The sequence below is a fragment of the Oncorhynchus mykiss genome, chromosome 15 (assembly GCF_013265735.2).
Source record: "Oncorhynchus mykiss isolate Arlee chromosome 15, USDA_OmykA_1.1, whole genome shotgun sequence".
NCBI lineage: Eukaryota > Metazoa > Chordata > Actinopteri > Salmoniformes > Salmonidae > Oncorhynchus > Oncorhynchus mykiss.
In genome coordinates, this window is record NC_048579.1 from 17,048,462 (window position 1) to 17,068,074 (window position 19,613).

General features: G+C 41.8%; 1 protein-coding gene across 1 annotated transcript in view; it reads right to left on the bottom strand.

Annotated features, from left to right (window-relative positions):
• Nucleotides 1-14,431, bottom strand: part of LOC110489714 (dipeptidyl aminopeptidase-like protein 6) — a 342,826-nt gene extending 328,395 nt beyond the window's left edge. The window contains exons 1-2 of the mRNA XM_021562496.2: nucleotides 13,861-14,431; nucleotides 13,693-13,767 (exon numbers count right to left, since the gene is read on the bottom strand). Of these exons, the coding sequence (XP_021418171.1) occupies nucleotides 13,693-13,749 (57 nt within the window). The 5' untranslated portion in view covers nucleotides 13,750-13,767; nucleotides 13,861-14,431. The remainder of the gene's footprint in view (nucleotides 1-13,692; nucleotides 13,768-13,860) is intronic.
• Nucleotides 14,432-19,613: the final 5,182 nt, after the last annotated feature.

A 19,613-nucleotide genomic window follows, 5' to 3' on the forward strand; every position in this document is an offset into this window, starting at 1 on the left:
GTATAAATGTGTGTGCATGTTTTGTGTGTTGGAGAATCAGTGTGTAGTGTGTGAGTGTGAGTCCTGTGAGTGTGCATCAGACATCATATAAATAAAATTCAACCGTCAACTCAGATAGTCCGTGTAGCCATTCTGTTAGCTATTTAGCAGTCTTATGGCTTGGGGATAGAAGCTGTTCAGGTGCCTGTTGGTGTCAGACTTGATGCACCGGTACCGCTTGCTGTGCGGTGGCAGAGAGAACATTGTATGGCTTGGGTAGCTGGAGTCTTTAACGATTTTCCGGGCCTTCCATTCACACAGCCTGATATGCCTAATCACAGGTAGAATTAATAGACTTGGACCATTATAGGGAGACACATACCGAATCATACACTATATGTCCTTGACAAGAGTGAACTGAAGTTGCTGCATAGGCTGTCTGGAACTTGTAGCCTGTCATGCAGAGTCAGCACAGACAACAATGAGCGTCAGTGTGAACAATGTTGACAGAAAAATACTTTCTGACCAGCCAACTATAAAATAGCACACATTCAGATTAGCCCTATACCTATCTACCGTGAAGGTTGTATCATAAAATTAAATCAACTGTTTGGAGAACGCAAGGAGATCTTCACCAAGCACAGCAATAACGGGTTTTCACCATTTTACAGCAGCTTGCCTCTGCTTGTACATAATACTATGGGGACCTCTGCTGGTTGTTTCTATTACTCAGCGAAGTACAGTCAACACGACTAGGACACACAATAATGTCCATTCAATTACTCCAAACAGGGTTCAGGACATTATTGGGTGGAAGATATTCCAAAAGGGCAGGCACTCAAGACATGCAGAATGATGATGGTGTACTGATATCCCCTAACTGATAAGCAAGTGATGGGGGAGTAGGGAAGATAAAGATACAGGTTGACGTTTATTGTCTTGTCCTAGAGGCAGAACTGAGTCATTTCCCCTTAGATAGGCCAGCTACAAAGTCAAAATTGGCTATATTGTAGAAATTCATGAAAACAAACATGTGCTTTTTGGTTTTAATTTAGGACTAGGGTTGGGCATTACGGTTAGCAGTGTGCTTTAGAGTTAAGGTTAGAAGTCAAATCAAATTTTATGCCAGCTTGTGACCCCTCTGCAGAGCTGCCCCCAGAACAACATACATGATGAAAACCGCTAACCTGCGAGAAAGACAAGGGGGTGGGGGGAACAGTGATGTCATACTGATCGACACAAAAGGTCACGTCAGCTGAGCTCTGTCAAAGCAGGTGGTGAGGCCCCTGGACAGTATGTCACTGTGGATCTGAGGAGACGCCATGTCTTCTTATGAAGGTTACGCAAAGGAGTCGTCGGCTTTACTACTTCAATCTTTAGTAACGACCGATTTAATGTGTACAACCAATGCTAAACTGTACAGAATAGGACATTAACCATGATCAGTCTTAAAGTAACTGTCCAGTAAAATCTCACTTTTAAAAGTTAACATTCTGTTAACTCATACTTAAATAATGTTGTTGACTCATCCTACACTCGTATTTGTGGCCAAAGCATAAATTGGAGGAAAAAGGAAAAATTTGAAATTATAATCCAATGCTCAAGAGTTAAACCCTATGTTCAATAATTTGCTCTTGGGTAGCAGTGGAAATCTAGCAATCTATATTTATCATCATACTTCCAGATGTTCCTACCATCGTCAGAGTTAAGCTTGTCATAAGATTATGACGTGCAATGAGATGCATTTCCTTCAGGGACTACTACAAACCCAGTGGTCCTACTGTAATCAGTGTGTCTTTCATCTAGAATGAGATCTCTCTGTGGCTGTCAACATTCTGAAAATAGAATGGCTACAGAGAGATTGGCCAAATAGAAAGCCTCCAGAGCTTTGGAGTTTTAAATAGATGCAATAGGAATCAAAACAAACTGTACAATTAGCATATGATACCGTTTATGTAGATAATGTTGGCTGAAGACAGAAGTGTCTGGAGAGGGTTAGTCAGCTCCTATTCCCCTCCTGCTGGAAAAAGGTCATGTGAATCCATTGCAATGACGTTCTAGCAGTTGTGGAGGGAGCTGGAGGGGCCCGTTCTCAACTGTCCAACCTAATGGTCTCATTAAGCACAGACTCAATCAGGTCCCCTTCTCCACACCTCCAACCCCTCTTCCTAACCACGCTGACTTCTCTCCTCACCCTTTCCCTTGTGACTCAATGCCCACATGTAAGGCAGTTCTCCACTCCCATAATGTGGGTCACAAGCTCAGCACAGCACTGGAGAAAAATGTGCTTATGAAAAGATTAGGCTACTCGTCTCATAAAAATAAAAATTCAAAGAAAATTGGAAAAACATAAACTGCAGATAATGATAATGATGGTGACTAAAGTTGTTACTTTACAAAGGGAATGACTGCAGCTGGGTAGAACAGCAAGGCAGGCACACAGTTACTGATGAGGAGAATGGAGAGTGCTTATGTTTGTTTTTTTTGCATCAAGGTGACTTATAAATTAATGTTGACTGAAATACAAGCACACTAGCCTACAACAGTTGTACATGTGGGTAATGATTAACAAGCGTAACAGATTCAAGAAAAGCAGAAATAACAGGGAATGTCCCGGGGTTGGGCCTTGTAGTTAGGGTTTTATAAACTTGGAGGCATTACACATTATGCATGGATGCATCGGATCAATACACATCTTGAACGTTGCTGCAACCCAGGAGACGAAACAGCTTGCATGGTCACATGACTCACATCAACATATAATCCATTAAAAATATATATCTGATGCACAACTGCTCAAATCATAAGCAACTCATATCCAGAAGCCCATGCCAAGCATCGTTATCTAACGAAGGTTCTCGTTATCCGATATCCGTTTTTGTTTTATTAATTTTTTTGAATTTTACCCCTTTTTCTCCCCAATTTCGTGGTATCCAATTGTTTTCAGTAGCTACTATCTTGTCTCATCGCTACAACTCCCGTACGGGCTCAGGAGAGACGAAGGTTGAAAGTCATGCGTCCTCTGAAACACAACCCAACCAAGCCACACTGCTTCTTAAAACAGTGCGCATCCAACCCGGAAGCCACCCGCACCAATGTGTCGGAGGAAACACCGTGCACCTGGCAACCTTGGTTAGTGTGCACAGTAGAAGTTTAAATTCAGCAGTTTTTTTTCAGGATCATGATGAGCAAATAAATTCTGACAGAACGCACACAAGAACACAGGGACGTATTCATTACAGAAACCGTTTACTGCTTAAGAACCAAACGGAAGCACACCGCAAAACAAGAGTTTCTATTAGACAGGATTTATAGGATGACTCTGTCGGTGTGATCAAGCCATTTCGGTTGCATTCGCATTATAGGCCCACCCATCTACCGAAACCATCCACCATAAACAGTGGCGGTCGGTGCCGTTTAAGATGAGGTAGAACAATTGTTTTTTTATGAGCATGGCCTTATTTCTATTAAAGCATATTGGATGACTGTCATTCATATTCCACTCAACCAGCTCAACGTAACATCAGTAGATTTAGGCTACTACATGATACTCTAATTTCCGTAGCCTATGAATTAAAGTTTACAACGTAGGTGCACACAGGTTGAGAGAAAGATTGGGGGTGATTTTGTTCCGTTTGCTTCCATTTAAGAAGCGTTATTCAACAGAATCGGCAAAAAAGAATACACCCCTGATCGCAGGCAAACAGTTAACTTTCATAGCCACATACAAACAGCTCGTTGTATTCCGTCTCGCATCTACGCACTCTCCTCCTCTAACCTTTTCCTTTCGATTGTGGACTTCAATGCAGAACACATCAACTGTCTGTGACCAAGCAAAAAAAACTTTCCAAGCCAAACCTTCATATCATAACCGCTACACACAGCCTACATCGTTGTCACCATATTAGCTAAAGTAACATCATAGTCAACATTACTAATATAACTAACGTGTTAGTAAACCCGCTACAATAAGCTCCTTGGTCACCATAGCAGCACCCACCCGTAGCACGTGCACCAGCAGGTATATTTCACTGGTCACCCACAAAGCCAATTCTTCTATTGGCCGCCTCTCCTTCCAGTTCTCTGCTGCCAATGACTGGAACGAACTGCAAAAATCCCTGGAGCTGGAGACTCATATCTCCCTCACTAACTTTAAGCACAGTTCACTGCACCTGTACATAGCCCATCTGTAAATAGCCCATCCAACTACCTCATCCCCATACTGTAATTATTTATTTATCTTGCTCCTTTGCACCCCAGTATCTCTACTTGCACATTCATCTTCTGCACATCTACCATTCCAGTGTTTAATTGCTATATTGTAATTACTTCGCCACTATGGCCTATTTATTGCCTTACCTCCCTTATCCTACCAACATTTGCACATACTGTATATATACTTTTATTGACTGTATGTTTGTTTATTCCATGTGTAACTCTGTGTTGTTGTATGTGTCAAACTGCTTTGCTTTATCTTAGCCAGGTCGCAGTTGCAACTAGCCTACCTCGTTAAATAAAGGTGAAATAAAAAATAAAAAAAATAAACAATCATGCAGTAAGTGTAAGCAGATTAGCAGTTACACCGACGGGCACAAGTGGCAATCAATTTTTAAACCAGAAGCTTACCTTGACTTGGAAAAGATCCAGTGTTGGATAGTCATAGCCAGATAACTAACATAGCATTCCTCGGTTTGAGTGAGGGTGTTTGAGTAGGCTAAACTAGCTGGCTGCATTTGTTACCTAACTAAAGTGAAAAGAAATTACGAATTATAGCTATCTCGCTCTCTTTTGATCCTCCTTCCTTTTTGAAGAAATTAATTTGTTCAAAACTGTTTAACTATTGTCTTTCTCGCTCTTTGAGTCAACTACTCACCACATTTTATGCACTGCAGCACTAGCTAGCTGTAGCTTATGCTTTCAGTACCAGATTAATTCTCTGATCATTTGATTGGGTACAAAATGTCAGTTCATGCTGCAAGAGCTCTGATAGGTTGAAAGATGTCCTCCGGAAGTTGTCATAGTGTAAAGACTCTCCTCTTCTTCTGACGAGGAGTAAGAGATATCGGACCAATTTGCAGCGTGGTAAGTGTCCATTTTAATATGTAAAACTGAACACTACAAAAATACAAAATAACAAAGTGAAAGAACAAACGAAAATCAAAACAGTCCCGTATGGTGCAAACCCAGACACAGGAAACAATCACCCACAACTCAAAAGTGAAACCAGGCTACCTAAGTATGGTTCTCAATCAGGAACAACGATTGACAGCTTCCTCTGATTGAGAACCATACCAGGCCAAACACAGAAATCCCAAATCATAGAAAAAGGAACATAGACAACCCACCCAACTCACGCCCTGACCATACTAAAACAAAGACATAACCAAAGAACTAAGGTCAGAACGTGACACATAGTTGGTGTGTACGTTTATGGAAGGGGGTGAGAACCATGAGCCTCCTAGGTTTTGTATTGAAGTCAATGTACCCAGAGGAGGACAGAAGCTAGCTGTCCTCCGGCTACACCACGGTACTACCCTACAGAGTGCTGTTGAGGCTACAGTATACAATCATTGCAAAGTTTGATTTAATCAATTATTTGGTGACAATATATTTTTGCATAGTTTTATCTAAAAAGGATAACTTTTCACTGAGGAACATGGTCCTCCCACAAGAGCCTCCACTGACCCTTAAGTAACCATCTGTCTTATATAACCATACCAAACATAACATACCATAACAGATTTACTTTGACTATGTTATGTCTAGTCTATTAGACCAGGCTGGGTAATTCTATGTCATGGATAGAGCAGGTACTCCTAATGTTTTGTACACTCAGTGTAGGTGCCGGTTAGGAGATAAGTTTGGTTTAGCAGGTGTCTATGACCTACAGATATCCACATATTGTAAAATCTAGACCGATGGACAGGGAGTTACGAATTATAGATTTGCTTTCAGTAAGAGGATTTTCAGAAACAAGTACCCCCCTAAAAAATTTCAGCAGTTATTTTTCGGGCTCTGCATTGTAGGCCTTCCTTCAATTTGCAAGAGGCTGAATGTGTCTCACAGTAGAAAGCATCCGAGCGTGCGAAACCGCGCCCCTCTGTCTCTGAACTAGAGGTTGACCGATTAATCAGAATGGCCGATTAATTAGGGCAGATTTCAAGTTTTCATTACAATCGGAAATCGATATTTTTGGACACCGATTTGGCCGATTTAAAAAAACAATGTACACCTTTATTTAACTAGGCAAGTCAGTTAAGAACACATTCTTATTTTCAATGACGGCCTAGGAACGGTGGGTTAACTGCCTCATTCAGGGGCAGAACGACAGATTTTCACCTTGTCAGCTCGGGGATTCTTTCTTGCAACCTTACAGTTAACTAGTCCAATGCTCTAACCACCTGCCTCTCATTGCACTCCACGAGGAGACTGCCTGTTACGTGAATGCAGTAAGCCAAGGTAAATTGCTAGCTAGCATTAAACTTATCTTATAAAAAACAATCAATCAATCATAATCACTAATTAACTACACATGGTTGATGATATTACTAGTTTATCTATCACTAGTTTATCTGCATATAATCGATGCGGTGTGTATCGTTGCTCCAATGTGTACCTAACCATGAACATCAATGTCTTTCTTAAAATCAATACACAGAAGTATATATTTTTGAACCTGCATATTTAGCTAAAAATAATCCAGGTTAGCAGGCAATATTAACCAGGTGAAATTGTGTCACTTCTCTTGCGATCATTGCACGCAGAGTCAGTGTATATGCAACAGTTTGGGCCGCCTAATTTTCCAGAATTTTACGTAATTATGACATAACATTGAAGGTTGTGCAATGTAACAGGAATATTTAGACTAATGGATGCCACCCCTTAGATAAAATACGGAACGGTTCCGTATTTCACTGAAAGAATAAACGTCTTGTTGTCGAGATGATAGTTTCCGGATTCGACCATATTAATGAACTAAGGCTCGTATTTCTGTGTGTTATTATGCTATAACTAAGTCTATGATTTGATAGAGCAGTCTGACTGAGCGGTGGTAGGCAGCAGCAGGCTCGTAAGCATTCATTCAAACAGCACTTTCGTGCGTTTTGCCAGCAGCTCTTTGTTGTGCGTCAAGCATTGCGCTGTTTATAACTTCAAGCCTATAATCTCCCGAGATTAGGCTTGTGTAACCAATGTGAAATGGCTAGCTAGTTAGCGGGGTGCGCGCTAATAGCGTTTCAAACGTCACTCGCTCTGAGACATGGAGTGGTTGTTCCCCTTGCTCTGCATGGGTAACACTGCTTTGAGGGTGGCTGTTGTCGTTGTGTTCCTGGCAATACTAAAGTGCCTATAAGAACATCCAATAGTCAAAGGCTAATGAAATACAAATGGTATAGAGAGAAATAGTCCTATAATTCCTATAATAACTACAACCTAAAACTTCTTACCTGGGAATATTGAAGACATGTTAAAAGGAACCACCAGCTTTCATTTGTTCTCATGTTCTGAGCAAGGAACTTAAACGTTAGCTTTCTTACATGGCACATATTGCACTTTTACTTTCTTCTCCAACACTTTGTTTTTGCATTATTTAAACCAAATTGAACATGTTTCATTATTTATTTGAGGCTAAATTGATTTTATTGATGTATTATATTAAGTTAAAATAAGTGTTCATTCAGTATTGTTGTAATTGTCATTTTTATAAATACATTTTAAAATCGGCCAATTAATCAGTATCGGCTTTTTTTGGTCCTCCAATAATCGGTATCAGTATCGAAAAATCATAATCGGTCGACCTCTACTCTGGATGTGTAGACATTTATCTGATGCTGTCTGGTCCAAAACAATATGATATTGTTGCCACCCATTGCATTGAATTCAAGGGAAGCCAGCAAGCAAAAGTATAAAATAGCCCATCAGCGTTGAACTAAACTGTGAGCTCAACTGTGAATGGTCCTGGTGCACAAAAAAAAAAGTGTCGAGGGAAGCCCGTTTGGATTTGGCGACACTCCTATTAAATTGCATTGAGAGCATACGTAATAGACAGAAACAACTTCAATTGTTGCATCTCATTGTGTTGTTGTCCTCCAGTGGCTAGGTAGCTAGCTAAAATTGGCCCTTTCCTAAATTAGCCATGGATGGAGTTAGGGATTTGGACTTGCAGTTTTACTTCATTCTCCATACTGGCCAATGATTATAATGGCGATTCTGATCCCTCCATCAATTCATACATTGTCCCCCTGGCCTGAGAGAATGGAATTTCAATATATAGCTAGATGTAGATGGCTAATGTTAACTAGCTAAAGTTGCCCATGAAAGTAAGTTAGGCTAGCGAGCAAGCATTTTAGCCAGGTATGTCATGACTGTCTTCGTCCTCCTCATCTGAAGAGGGGAAGCGAGAAGGATCGGAGGAAATATACGCAGCGTGGTCAGTGATCATCATTTTAATTGAAAAAACGGAACACTACAAAACAACAAAATGACAAGCGTGAAGCTAATAAACAATAGTGCTGACACAAACACTACACATAGACAATCACCCACAACCCACAATGATAAAACAGGCTACCTAAATATGGTTCCCAATCAGAGACAACGACTAACACCTGCCTCTGATTGAGAACCATATCAGGCCAAACACAGAAACAGACAAACTAGACATCCAACATAGAATGCCCACTCAGATCACACCCTGACCAAACAAAACATAGAAACATACAAAGCAAACTATGGTCAGGGCGTGACAAGGTAGCCTAAGACAACAAAAAATACAAGTGTGTACTGTATGACAGTGATAGATTGTTTTGTCAACATGAAAGAGATGAGGATGGCATTGGCGTTTCTCTACAAGTAGGGTGAGTAAACCTGTTTTTCTACTTGCAGGAACAGGCATGCACACAAATCAGAAACATGGACAGGCACATCATATTTAGCTTAAGTTGATTGGACTACAGTGCCTTGCGAAAGTATTCGGCCCCCTTGAACTTTGCGACCTTTTGCCACATTTCAGGCTTCAAACACAAAGATATAAAACTGTATTTGTTTTGTGAAGAATCAACAACAAGTGGGACACAATCATGAAGTGGAACGACATTTATTGGATATTTCAAACTTTTTTAACAAATCAAAAACTGAAAATTGGGCGTGCAAAATTATTCAGCCCCTTTACTTTCAGTGCAGCAAACTCTCTCCAGAAGTTCAGTGAGGATCTCTGAATGATCCAATGTTGACCTAAATGACTAATGATGATAAATACAATCCACCTGTGTGTAATCAAGTCTCCGTATAAATGCACCTGCACTGTGATAGTCTCAGAGGTCCGTTAAAAGCGCAGAGAGCATCATGAAGAACAAGGAACACACCAGGCAGGTCCGAGATACTGTTGTGAAGAAGTTTAAAGCCGGATTTGGATACACAAAGATTTCCCAAGCTTTAAACATCCCAAGGAGCACTGTGCAAGCGATAATATTGAAATGGAAGGAGTATCAGACCACTGCAAATCTACCAAGACCTGGCCGTCCCTCTAAACTTTCAGCTCATACAAGGAGAAGACTGATCAGAGATGCAGCCAAGAGGCCCATGATCACTCTGGATGAACTGCAGAGATCTACAGCTGAGGTGGGAGACTCTGTCCATAGGACAACAATCAGTCGTATATTGCACAAATCTGGCCTTTATGGAAGAGTGGCAAGAAGAAAGCCATTTCTTAAAGATATCCATAAAAAGTGTCGTTTAAAGTTTGCCACAAGCCACCTGGGAGACACACCAAACATGTGGAAGAAGGTGCTCTGGTCAGATGAAACCAAAATTGAACTTTTTGGCAACAATGCAAAATGTTATGTTTGGCGTAAAAGCAACACAGCTCATCACCCTGAACACAACATCCCCACTGTCAAACATGGTGGTGGCAGCATCATGGTTTGGGCCTGCTTTTCTTCAGCAGGGACAGGGAAGATGGTTAAAATTGATGGGAAGATGGATGGAGCCAAATACAGGACCATTCTGGAAGAAAACCTGATGGAGTCTGCAAAAGACCTGAGACTGGGACGGAGATTTGTCTTCCAACAAGACAATGATCCAAAACATAAAGCAAAATCTACAATGGAATGGTTCAAAAATAAACATATCCAGGTGTTAGAATGGCCAAGTCAAAGTCCAGCCCTGAATCCAATCGAGAATCTGTGGAAAGAACTGAAAACTGCTGTTCACAAATGCTCTCCATCCAACCTCACTGAGCTCGAGCTGTTTTGGAAGGAGGAATGGGAAAAAATGTCAGTCTCTCGATGTGCAAAACTGATAGAGACATACCCCAAGCGACTTACAGCTGTAATCGCAGCAAAAGGTGGCACTACAAAGTATTAACTTAAGGGGGCTGAATAATTTTGCACGCCCAATTTTTCAGTTTTTGATTTGTTAAAAAAGTTTGAAATATCCAATAAATGTCGTTCCACTTCATGATTGTGTCCCACTTGTTGTTGATTCTTCACAAAAAAATACAGCTTTATATATTTATGTTTGAAGCCTGAAATGTGGCAAAAGGTCGCAAAGTTCAAGGAGGCCGAATACTTTCGCAAGGCACTGTAAATACACTGCTCAAAAAATAAAGGGAACACTTAAACAACACAATGTAACTTCAAGTCATTAACACTTATATGAAATCAAACTGTCCCCTTAGGAAGCAACACTGATTGACAATAAATTTCACATGATGTTGTGCAAATGGAATAGACAACAGGTGGAATATATAGGCAATTAGCAAGACACCCCCAATAAAGGAGTGGTTCTGCAGGTGGTGACCACAGACCACTTCTCAGTTCCTATGCTTCCTGGCTGATGTTTTGGTCACTTTTGAATGCTGGCGGTGCTTTCACTCTAGTAGTAGCATGAGACGGAGTCTACAACCCACACAAGTGGCTCAGGTAGTGCAGCTCATCCAGGATGGCACATCAATGTAAGCTGTGGCAAGAAGGTTTGCTGTGTCTGTCAGCGTAGTGTCCAGAGCATGGAGGTGCTACCAGGAGACAGGCCAGTACATCATGAGACGTGGAGGAGGCCGTAGGAGGGCAACAGCCCAGCAGCAGGACTGCTACCTTCACCTTTGTGCAAGGAAGAGCAGGAGGAGCACTGCCAGAGCCCTGCAAAATGACCTCCAGCAGGCCACAAATGTGCATGTATCTGCTCAAACGGTCAGAAACAGACTCCATGAGGGTGGTATGAGGGCCTGACGTCCACAGGTGGGGGTTGTGCTTACAGCCCAACACCATGCAGGATATTTGGCATTTGCCAGAGAACACCAAGATTGGCAAATTCGCCACTGGCGCCCTGTGCTCTTCACAGATGAAAGCAGGCTCACACTGAGCACATGTGACAGACGTGACAGAGTCTGGAGACGCCGTGGAGAACGTTCTGCTGCCTGCAACATCCTCCAGCATGACCGGTTTGGCGGTGGATCAGTCATGGTGTGGGGTGGCATTTCTTTGGGGGGCCGCACAGCCCTCCATGTGCTCGCCAGAGGTAGCCTGACTGCAATTAGGTACCGAAATGAGATCCTCAGACCCCTTGTGAGACCATATGCTGGTGCGGTTGGCCCTAGATTCCTCCTAAAGCAAGACCTCATCTGGCTGGAGTGTGTCTGCAGTTCCTGCAAGAGGAAGGCATTGATGCTATGGACTGGCCCGCCCGTTCTACAGACCTGAATCCAATTGAGCACATCTGGGACATCATGTCTCGCTCCATCCACCAACGCCAAGTTGCACCACAGACTGTCCAGGAGTTGGCGGATGCTTTAGTCCATGTCTGGGAGGATATCCCTCAGGAGACCATCCGCCACCTCATCAGGAGTGGAGGCCATAAACACTAATGAGCCTCCTTTTGACTTGTTTTAAGGACATTACATCAAAGTTGGATCAGCCTGTAGTGTGGTTTTCCACTTTAATTTTGAGTGTGACTCCATGGGTTGATACATTTGATTTCCATTAATAATTTTTGTGTGATTTTGTTGTCAGCACATTCAACTATGTAAAGAAAAAAGTATTTAATAAGAATATTTAATTCATTCAGATCTAGGATGTGTTATTTTAGTGTTCCCTTTATTTTTTTGAGCAGTGTAGTTTTTTGTATATTTTAGTATATTTTAGCTGTCCCTGTATTAGAATAAACATAGGTGATTTGATGATGTGGAAATGTTACATTTGAAATGGTGCTAGAATAATGGAGGCTGCTCCTGTTTTCTTTGTGACTCAAGATAACTCGCCGTGGTTCTAAACCAATAGTTGTTTAGTGATCCGAAAATGTCGGAAACATTAACTTCATTGATCATGCTGTAGTTCATGTAACAAAGTAATATGCGTTGTGGACTTCACCGGACAGAGGTTGCTCTCTGGTTTTGTGATGAAACAAAGGTTTGGTTGAATTTATTCAGTTATCTGGCCCAAATGTATTACTTGGGGCATGGGCCGATTGGGGCTACTCTCTGGCAGATGATTACACAGGCAATTTTATATAATTAACATTTCATTATTTATTTATTTTTCCATATTTTCGGCATTGTTTCTGTGATCAAAAAATACAATTAACATCATAAAGAAATTCTTTAAGAGTCCTACGTAGTATTTTAGTATTTTGATACTTTGTTTAAGGCAATTGATAAGCATTAAAAACTTTGTGGATGGAACCTCCTGAGTGGTGCAGCGGTCTAAGACACTGCATCGCAGTGCAAACTGCGTTTCTACAGCTGCTGGTTCAAGACCCATGCTGGCCGCGACCGCGAGACCAATGAGGCGATCCACAATTGGCCCAGCGTCGTCCGGGTTAGGGGAGGGTTTGGCCCAGCCGGGATGTCCTTGTCCCTTAGCGACTCCTGTGGCGGGCTAGGCGTATGTACACTGACACGGTCACCAGGTGTATGGTGTTTCCTCCGACACAAAATATTTATTTGTGGATGGGTATAATTTGTATGTATAAAATGTAGAATAGTATTATTTAAAATTACTAAAAATGGTAATTTTGTATACATTTATTTAAATTTGCATCGGGCGCTTCTGGGGGGATTCTGGTAAGATGCCGCCATAGTCGGTAGACAGAAACAGCCCGATGTACTTGGGTTAATTCTGGGCAGTCATTCATTTTGATTCCGGGCTGAGTCGACACCCGTATCTGGGACGATTCAATCAGTTCCGGCCCGCCAGAAGACGGCCGCTTCTGGGCCGATTCCTCATTGCTAGCTGGGCTATATATCACGGTCGCATAGCATATGAACTAACAGGTTACAGAGGGAACAACGCAATTTTCACAACACATAGGTTGTAATATGGCTTTTTTTCTGGCTTCCCCAATGATTTTACCCATGCACCGCTGGTGGGCCTAATCACCTAGGCCGCCCATGCGCAGAAGCACAGCGCCCTTTATTAGGATGCTGTAAGGCCATATTCTGGTTCAACTGCTTCCATACATTCTACAGTAGCCTAAGTGGAAGGAATCCCTAAAATACATCACTATTTATATAGCCTAGGCTACTGTATGTGAAATATGTATTTAGGGCACCGTTATCCCATAATAGGAATTTGCAAAACAATAGTCCAGTGAACGCATAGGAAAATATAGAAGCAATGTCATATTCTCAGTTCAGTTGGTGGTTGATGATTACTTGTGATACCCTACCTTGCAATAGCCCAAACCCGCTTTACAATAGGCCTAATAATAAAAAAGACTTACGTTCCCTGCTTTTGAACACCTCCGGTATGTCTGTGTTACTCCTGCTGTTTGATTCATGGTTGACAATTAAAACTCCTGTGAAATGAAAGAAAATATATTCGTCTTGGTCTCAAGGCTAAAAGTCCAAAATGAATCACTGTGGACAACTCAAGAAATTAACAAACATACCTGGATATAGCCTACTTGACCGCTGTAGTTGTTCTCCATAAGCTGGCGTCTTCTTGGTTTGAAAACGTTTTCGGTATAGCCTAGTAGTCGGCTATCTATTTTCAGAGACAAAGTTTCACCCAATGTGTTCCACAACATCTACGGGAGTGTATACTAAACAGTTGTTGCAAACAGCTCGAGCGTCTATTTGGCGGCAAAAGCTCCCTCGAACTCTCTCGCTGGAAATAAACTCCAATGTCAAGAAAGCAAATATAACGAAAACCACAAGAAAGCTTCATATACATATACGGAGCCCTTTAATAAATGTATCTTTGTTGAGCTGGAATTATTTATATAATCTACTTTATTCGACGAAATGATATCACAAACAAACTTCGATGCCTTGGATATCAGAGCAGGTCCGCACCTGAAGAGCATGACAGGCGCTATAAAATAAAATAAAGTAACCTATGTGACCGTTAAATGAAAATGTCGTCGAAGAATGAAGCATGGACGTTGTGCTGACTCCAGCCTTGGGTTGAAAGTAAAGCATGGGCTGGGAAATGCTACAGTCTTTGCTTTTCCATTCTACTCGCTGTTCTGTCGAGAGGTGGCACACGAACCTAGAAACTGTAGGGAGAGATGACTGCGCTGCAGATGTAGCCTACAGTATAAGCAATACCATGCATAAGGACGTCTACTATCGTGTTTGTCTGTAACAATATCTGTACGTACTGTATATCAACCAACGTAGTCGTTTGGAATATATCATGGCTTAAATAGTTGCACACCAATGCCAACCCTTTTTTGCCAAATGTATTTGTCATAAATACTGTATGTCCCTTCAGTGGTGATGCCAATGGTATTCATATTGCAAGCATCCCCAGCTGTCTTAGAAGTGTTAAAAGCGATCAATATCGTTTGAATAGGAACTCATGAGTGACCTTTACGCCATTCGTCTTCTAATTGGCATACCAGCCTAATGTAGATGAGCTGAGGGAAGCTAACATAAAGCATATCTCCAGTGCAAGGTTATTATATATAGTAAACGAAAACTTCAAATAAAACTAAAATTTAAAAAACTATTTAGTAAACTGAAACTGACAGCCAGTCGCTGTCTAATGTGGTACCGTGCCTTCTCCACCTTGAGGCACACTTGCAGTCAATGAGTGTTGCAAAACAGTTGGCACAGATTCTCCTGAAGTCAATACATGAGCGCTTCGCATGCATACTGAATCCTCTGGCAGCCAACTTCGATACAACCCCTGCATTAGCTTGCCTGATGGTCCCAAGTTTGCCAATGCCACTTCGCTCAACAAAGATGAAGCCGCTGATGAGGGAAGCGGTCTTTTGTATATAGAATAAACATCAAAAAACGAATGGGAAAAAAAACGTTTTACATCACGAAACTATAATAACCTTGCTCCAGTGTTTAATTAATTGTGACAATTACAATAATTATTTTTGATGTGATGCCATGTTAAAGCATAACAAATGCAATGAACTGTAAGGACAGGTGTGACTGCTGTTGCATTCCATGCTTGCCAATTAGTCATTATTAAGCACTTGAGTAAGCTTATTAGACTGGCATGGAAATGTGAATGTTGCCTTTCCCAAACTTTACCTGGACTATCTGCATTGCTGTTAACTATTAACTGCATCAGTACAGTGTGCTGTGCTGAAGCAGAGAGAACAATCTAGGGAGCTCATCACCAGTGATGTACTTGGCCGTATGCTTTACACTCTGTAGCGCCTTGCAGTCAGATGCCAAGCAGTTGCCATACTAAGCGGTGATGCAGCCAGTCAATATGCTCTCAGTGGTGCAGCTGTAGAGCTTTTTGATAATCTGAGGGCCCATGCCAAATCTTTTCAGTCTCCTGAGGGGGAAGAAGAGTTGTCAACCAACGTCCATTCAACCTAAAAGCAACCACAAATTGAACCATGTCATTGGATTTAGGTTAAAAGTTGGGTGAAAAAAAAGACACATGCCCAAATCCAATCAGTTGTACATGTCGATTCAACGTCATCCCATTGAATTTATTTGTTGAAATGACGTGGAAGCAGCATGGGTTCAACCAGTTTGTGCCCAGTGGGACACACATCACCCATTTAAGCATTGCTGTCATTGTCATGGACGCAACCGTGAGTATCAGAATATAATAAGGCGAAGGTCTATATGGAGGAGTGGGCCAAAATCCCTGCTGCAGTGTGTGCAAACCTGGTCAAGAACGACAGGAAATGTATGATCTCTGTAATTGCAAACAAAGGCTTCTGTCCCAAATATTAAGTTCTGCTTTTCTGATATATCAAATACTTATGTCATGCAATAAAATGCAAATTAATTACTTAAAAATCATACAATGTGATTTTCTGGATTTTTGTTTTAGATTCTGTCCCTCACAGTTGAAGTGTACCTATGATAAAACAATGATTACAGACCTCTACATGCTTTGTAAGTAGGAAAACCTGCAAAATCGGCAGTGTATCAAATACTTGTTCTCTCCACTGTATGTATATAAGGTATTTCTGTTTTTATAGCTCAAATTTCTGGAGACCCTGTTTCGTTTTTGTCATTATGTGGTATTGTGTGTAGATTGATGAGGAAAAAATACAATTTCATCTATTTTAGAATAAGGCTGTAACAGAAAAAGTCAAGGGGTCTGAATACTTTCCGAATGCACTGTATGTTTTTCCTGTGTGCAGGAAATCAGCAGGGTGCTGCATAGAAAAAAATTATCAGACAAGAGGGCTAACCTATCCCCAAATCACAGTATTTTGGCTAACTTCCACATTCTTAAAAAGGCTTTATTGATAGTCCAGGTTTTTGTGAACACCTATGTTAGACAGATTTGCACCAACAAATGGCCCCACAAGATTTCCAGACAATAGCAGACCAAGAGGTTACACAAACAGTGTCACTAATTGACTCTGCATATTATTTTCCAAATACCGTAGTTTAGATAACAGTTTGTGTTACCAATTCCATAGACGGCTGGCATATTTTGAAGACACTTTCATTAGGATCACACTCATTTTGTTTATTTAATTTCCTCCCAATCTTTTGAGGTTTCTTTCAGGGGAAGGGAAACACTTTTTCTGCATCATCCTCCTCTCAAACGTGTGATCTCTGATCCACACTTAATTGGAGAGACATTTTTATAAGGCAGAAGTTCTAGGTTCCTTTGAATTTGGCACTTGATGAAAACTTTGGACATAACTTTTCACTTGAAACTGACTTTCTGAAGTAGCTGCCGGAGCAACTGCCACTGTCGCTTCTCGAAATGTATTTATGAGTCTGGGAACAACATCTAAACCAGGTCCCTGGATAGCAGCCATATAACTAACTTTCAGGCCAAAAACATGTCTTCCTTCTGTCACGATCGTCGTATGAAGGAGACCAAGGCGCAGCATGGTAGGCGTACATTCTCTTTATTAAAAGAATGAAAACCAAACAAAATAACAACTGAAATGTGAAGCTATTTTATCTTTATTTAACTAGGCAAGTCAGTTAAGAACATGTTCTTATTTTCAATGTTGGCCTAGGAACAGTGGGTTACCTGCCTGTTCAGGGGCAGAATGACAGATTTGTACCTTGTCAGCTCTGGGATTTGAACTTTCAACCTTGCGGTTTCTAGTCCAACTCTAGCCACTAGGCTACCCTGCCGCCGCAATAGAGTGCTGACAGGCAACACATAGTCAAGATCCCACACCAGAAAGTGGGGAGATATCTAAGGTCAGGGCGTGACACCTTCATAGTGATGGTATTGAGAAACTGGTTAACTAAAATCATATTATAAAAAATATAATTTCCTAGAGCTACAGTAGCTCTCAGAAATAATTAGGAAATACAACAATTAGTGAATTAAGTTTTAAATGTCAAGAGGTAAATTCAGGAAACATTGTGAAGTTTTTGTATAGAATGCCTATTTCTCCAAAGTCCCTGTATCAACACAGCAGAGATTATCTTGATTTGCTAACCTTTAGGTAAGCAGGTCCTTGGACATTTGTCTGCGCTCCTTACTCCTAAATTGTTAATGTCTCTGCTCACTGTGTTGCTGTAACCAGATAATGGACTAATGCATAATAATGCTCGATGGGTATAATCAAATTTTGGAGCCTGGTAATATTAGTTTGATATTTCAGGGACTTTTTCTGTTCCTCCAAACTTTTTAGACTCTCTAAGTCAGGGCTGCCCAACCCTCTTCCTGGAAATCTACTGTCCTGTAGGTTTCAGTCCAACCCTAATTTAGCATATCTGATTCAGCTAGTTAAGGTCTTGTTGAGCAGCTAACAAGTAGAATCAGGTGTGTTAAATTAGGGTTGGACTGAAAACCTGCAGGAAGGTAGATATCCAGGAAGAGGGTTGGGCAGCCCTGCTCTAAGTAGATGGAGGATGTGGATGTTTTCTAACAAGAGACAATGGTCTCATTAGGTTGATTTGGATAAGTACAAAGAAGGGTTTTTAATACTGTAGCAGCTTGTGTAGTATATGTAGACTTACTGGACTCGCTGGCTAGTGAGTGCTAGTAGCCATCGTACAGTGACTTCACTTGCCCTGTGACTTTAAGTAGTGTCGCCCCCAAGTTACCACAGTCATGTTTTAGTAGGGCAATGGTTAAATGAAATCAAATGACATTTTAGCAGAGAGAATAGTCTATGACTAGTGTGGCTGGAGCCTTTGACAATTTTTAGGGCCTTCCTCTGACACCGCCTGGTATAGAGGTCCTGGATGGCAGGAAGCTGATGTACTGGGCCAGACACACTACCCTCTGTAGCGCCTTGCAGTAGGATGCAGAGCAGAGCAGCTGCCATACCAGGTGGTGATGCAACCAGTGCTCTCAATGGTGCAGATGCATAATGTTTGGAGGATCTGAGGACCCATATCAATCTTCTCAGTCTCCTGAGGGGGAATAGGTGTTGTCGTGCCCTCTTCACGACTGTCTTGGTGTGTTTGGACCATGATAGTTTGTTGGTTGTGTGCCAAGGAACTTGATGCTCTCGACCTGCTCCGTCGATGTGAATGGAGGCCTGCTCGGCCCTCTTTTTCCAGTAGTCCACGATCAGCTCCTTTGTTTTGCTCACGTTGAAGGAGAGGTTTTTGTCCTGGCACCACACTACCAGGTCTTTGACCTCCTCCCTATAGGCTGTCTCATCATTGTCGGTGATCAGGCCTACCACCTTGTGTCATCGGCAAACTTAATGATGGTGTTGAAGTCGTGCATGGCCACGCAGTCGTGGGTGAGCAGGAAGTACAGGAGGGGACTGAGCACGTGCCCCTGAAGGGCCCCCATCTTGAGGATCAGCGTGGCAGATGTGTTGTTGCCTACCCTTACCACCTGAGAGTGGCCCGTCAGGAAATCCAGGATCCAGTTGCAGAGGGAGGTGTTTACTCCCAGGGTCCTTAGCTTAGTGATGAGCTTTGAGGGCACTATGGTGTTGAATGCTGTAGTCAATGAATAGCATTCTCACGTAGGTGTTCCTTTTGTCCAGGTGGGAATGGGCAGTGTGGAGTGAAATAGAGATTGCATCATCTGTGGATCTGTTGGGGCAGAATGCAAATTGAAGTGGGTCTAGTGTTTCTGGGATAATGGTATTGATGTGAGCCATTGCCAGCTTTTCAAAGCACTTCATGGCTTGGTAGTCATTTTGGTAGGTTACCTTGGCGTTCTTGGGCACATGGACTAAGGTGGTCTGCTTGAAACATTTAGGTATTACAGACTCATTCAGCGCATGCTCTGGGTAAACATCCTGGTAATCCGTTTGGCCCTGCGGCC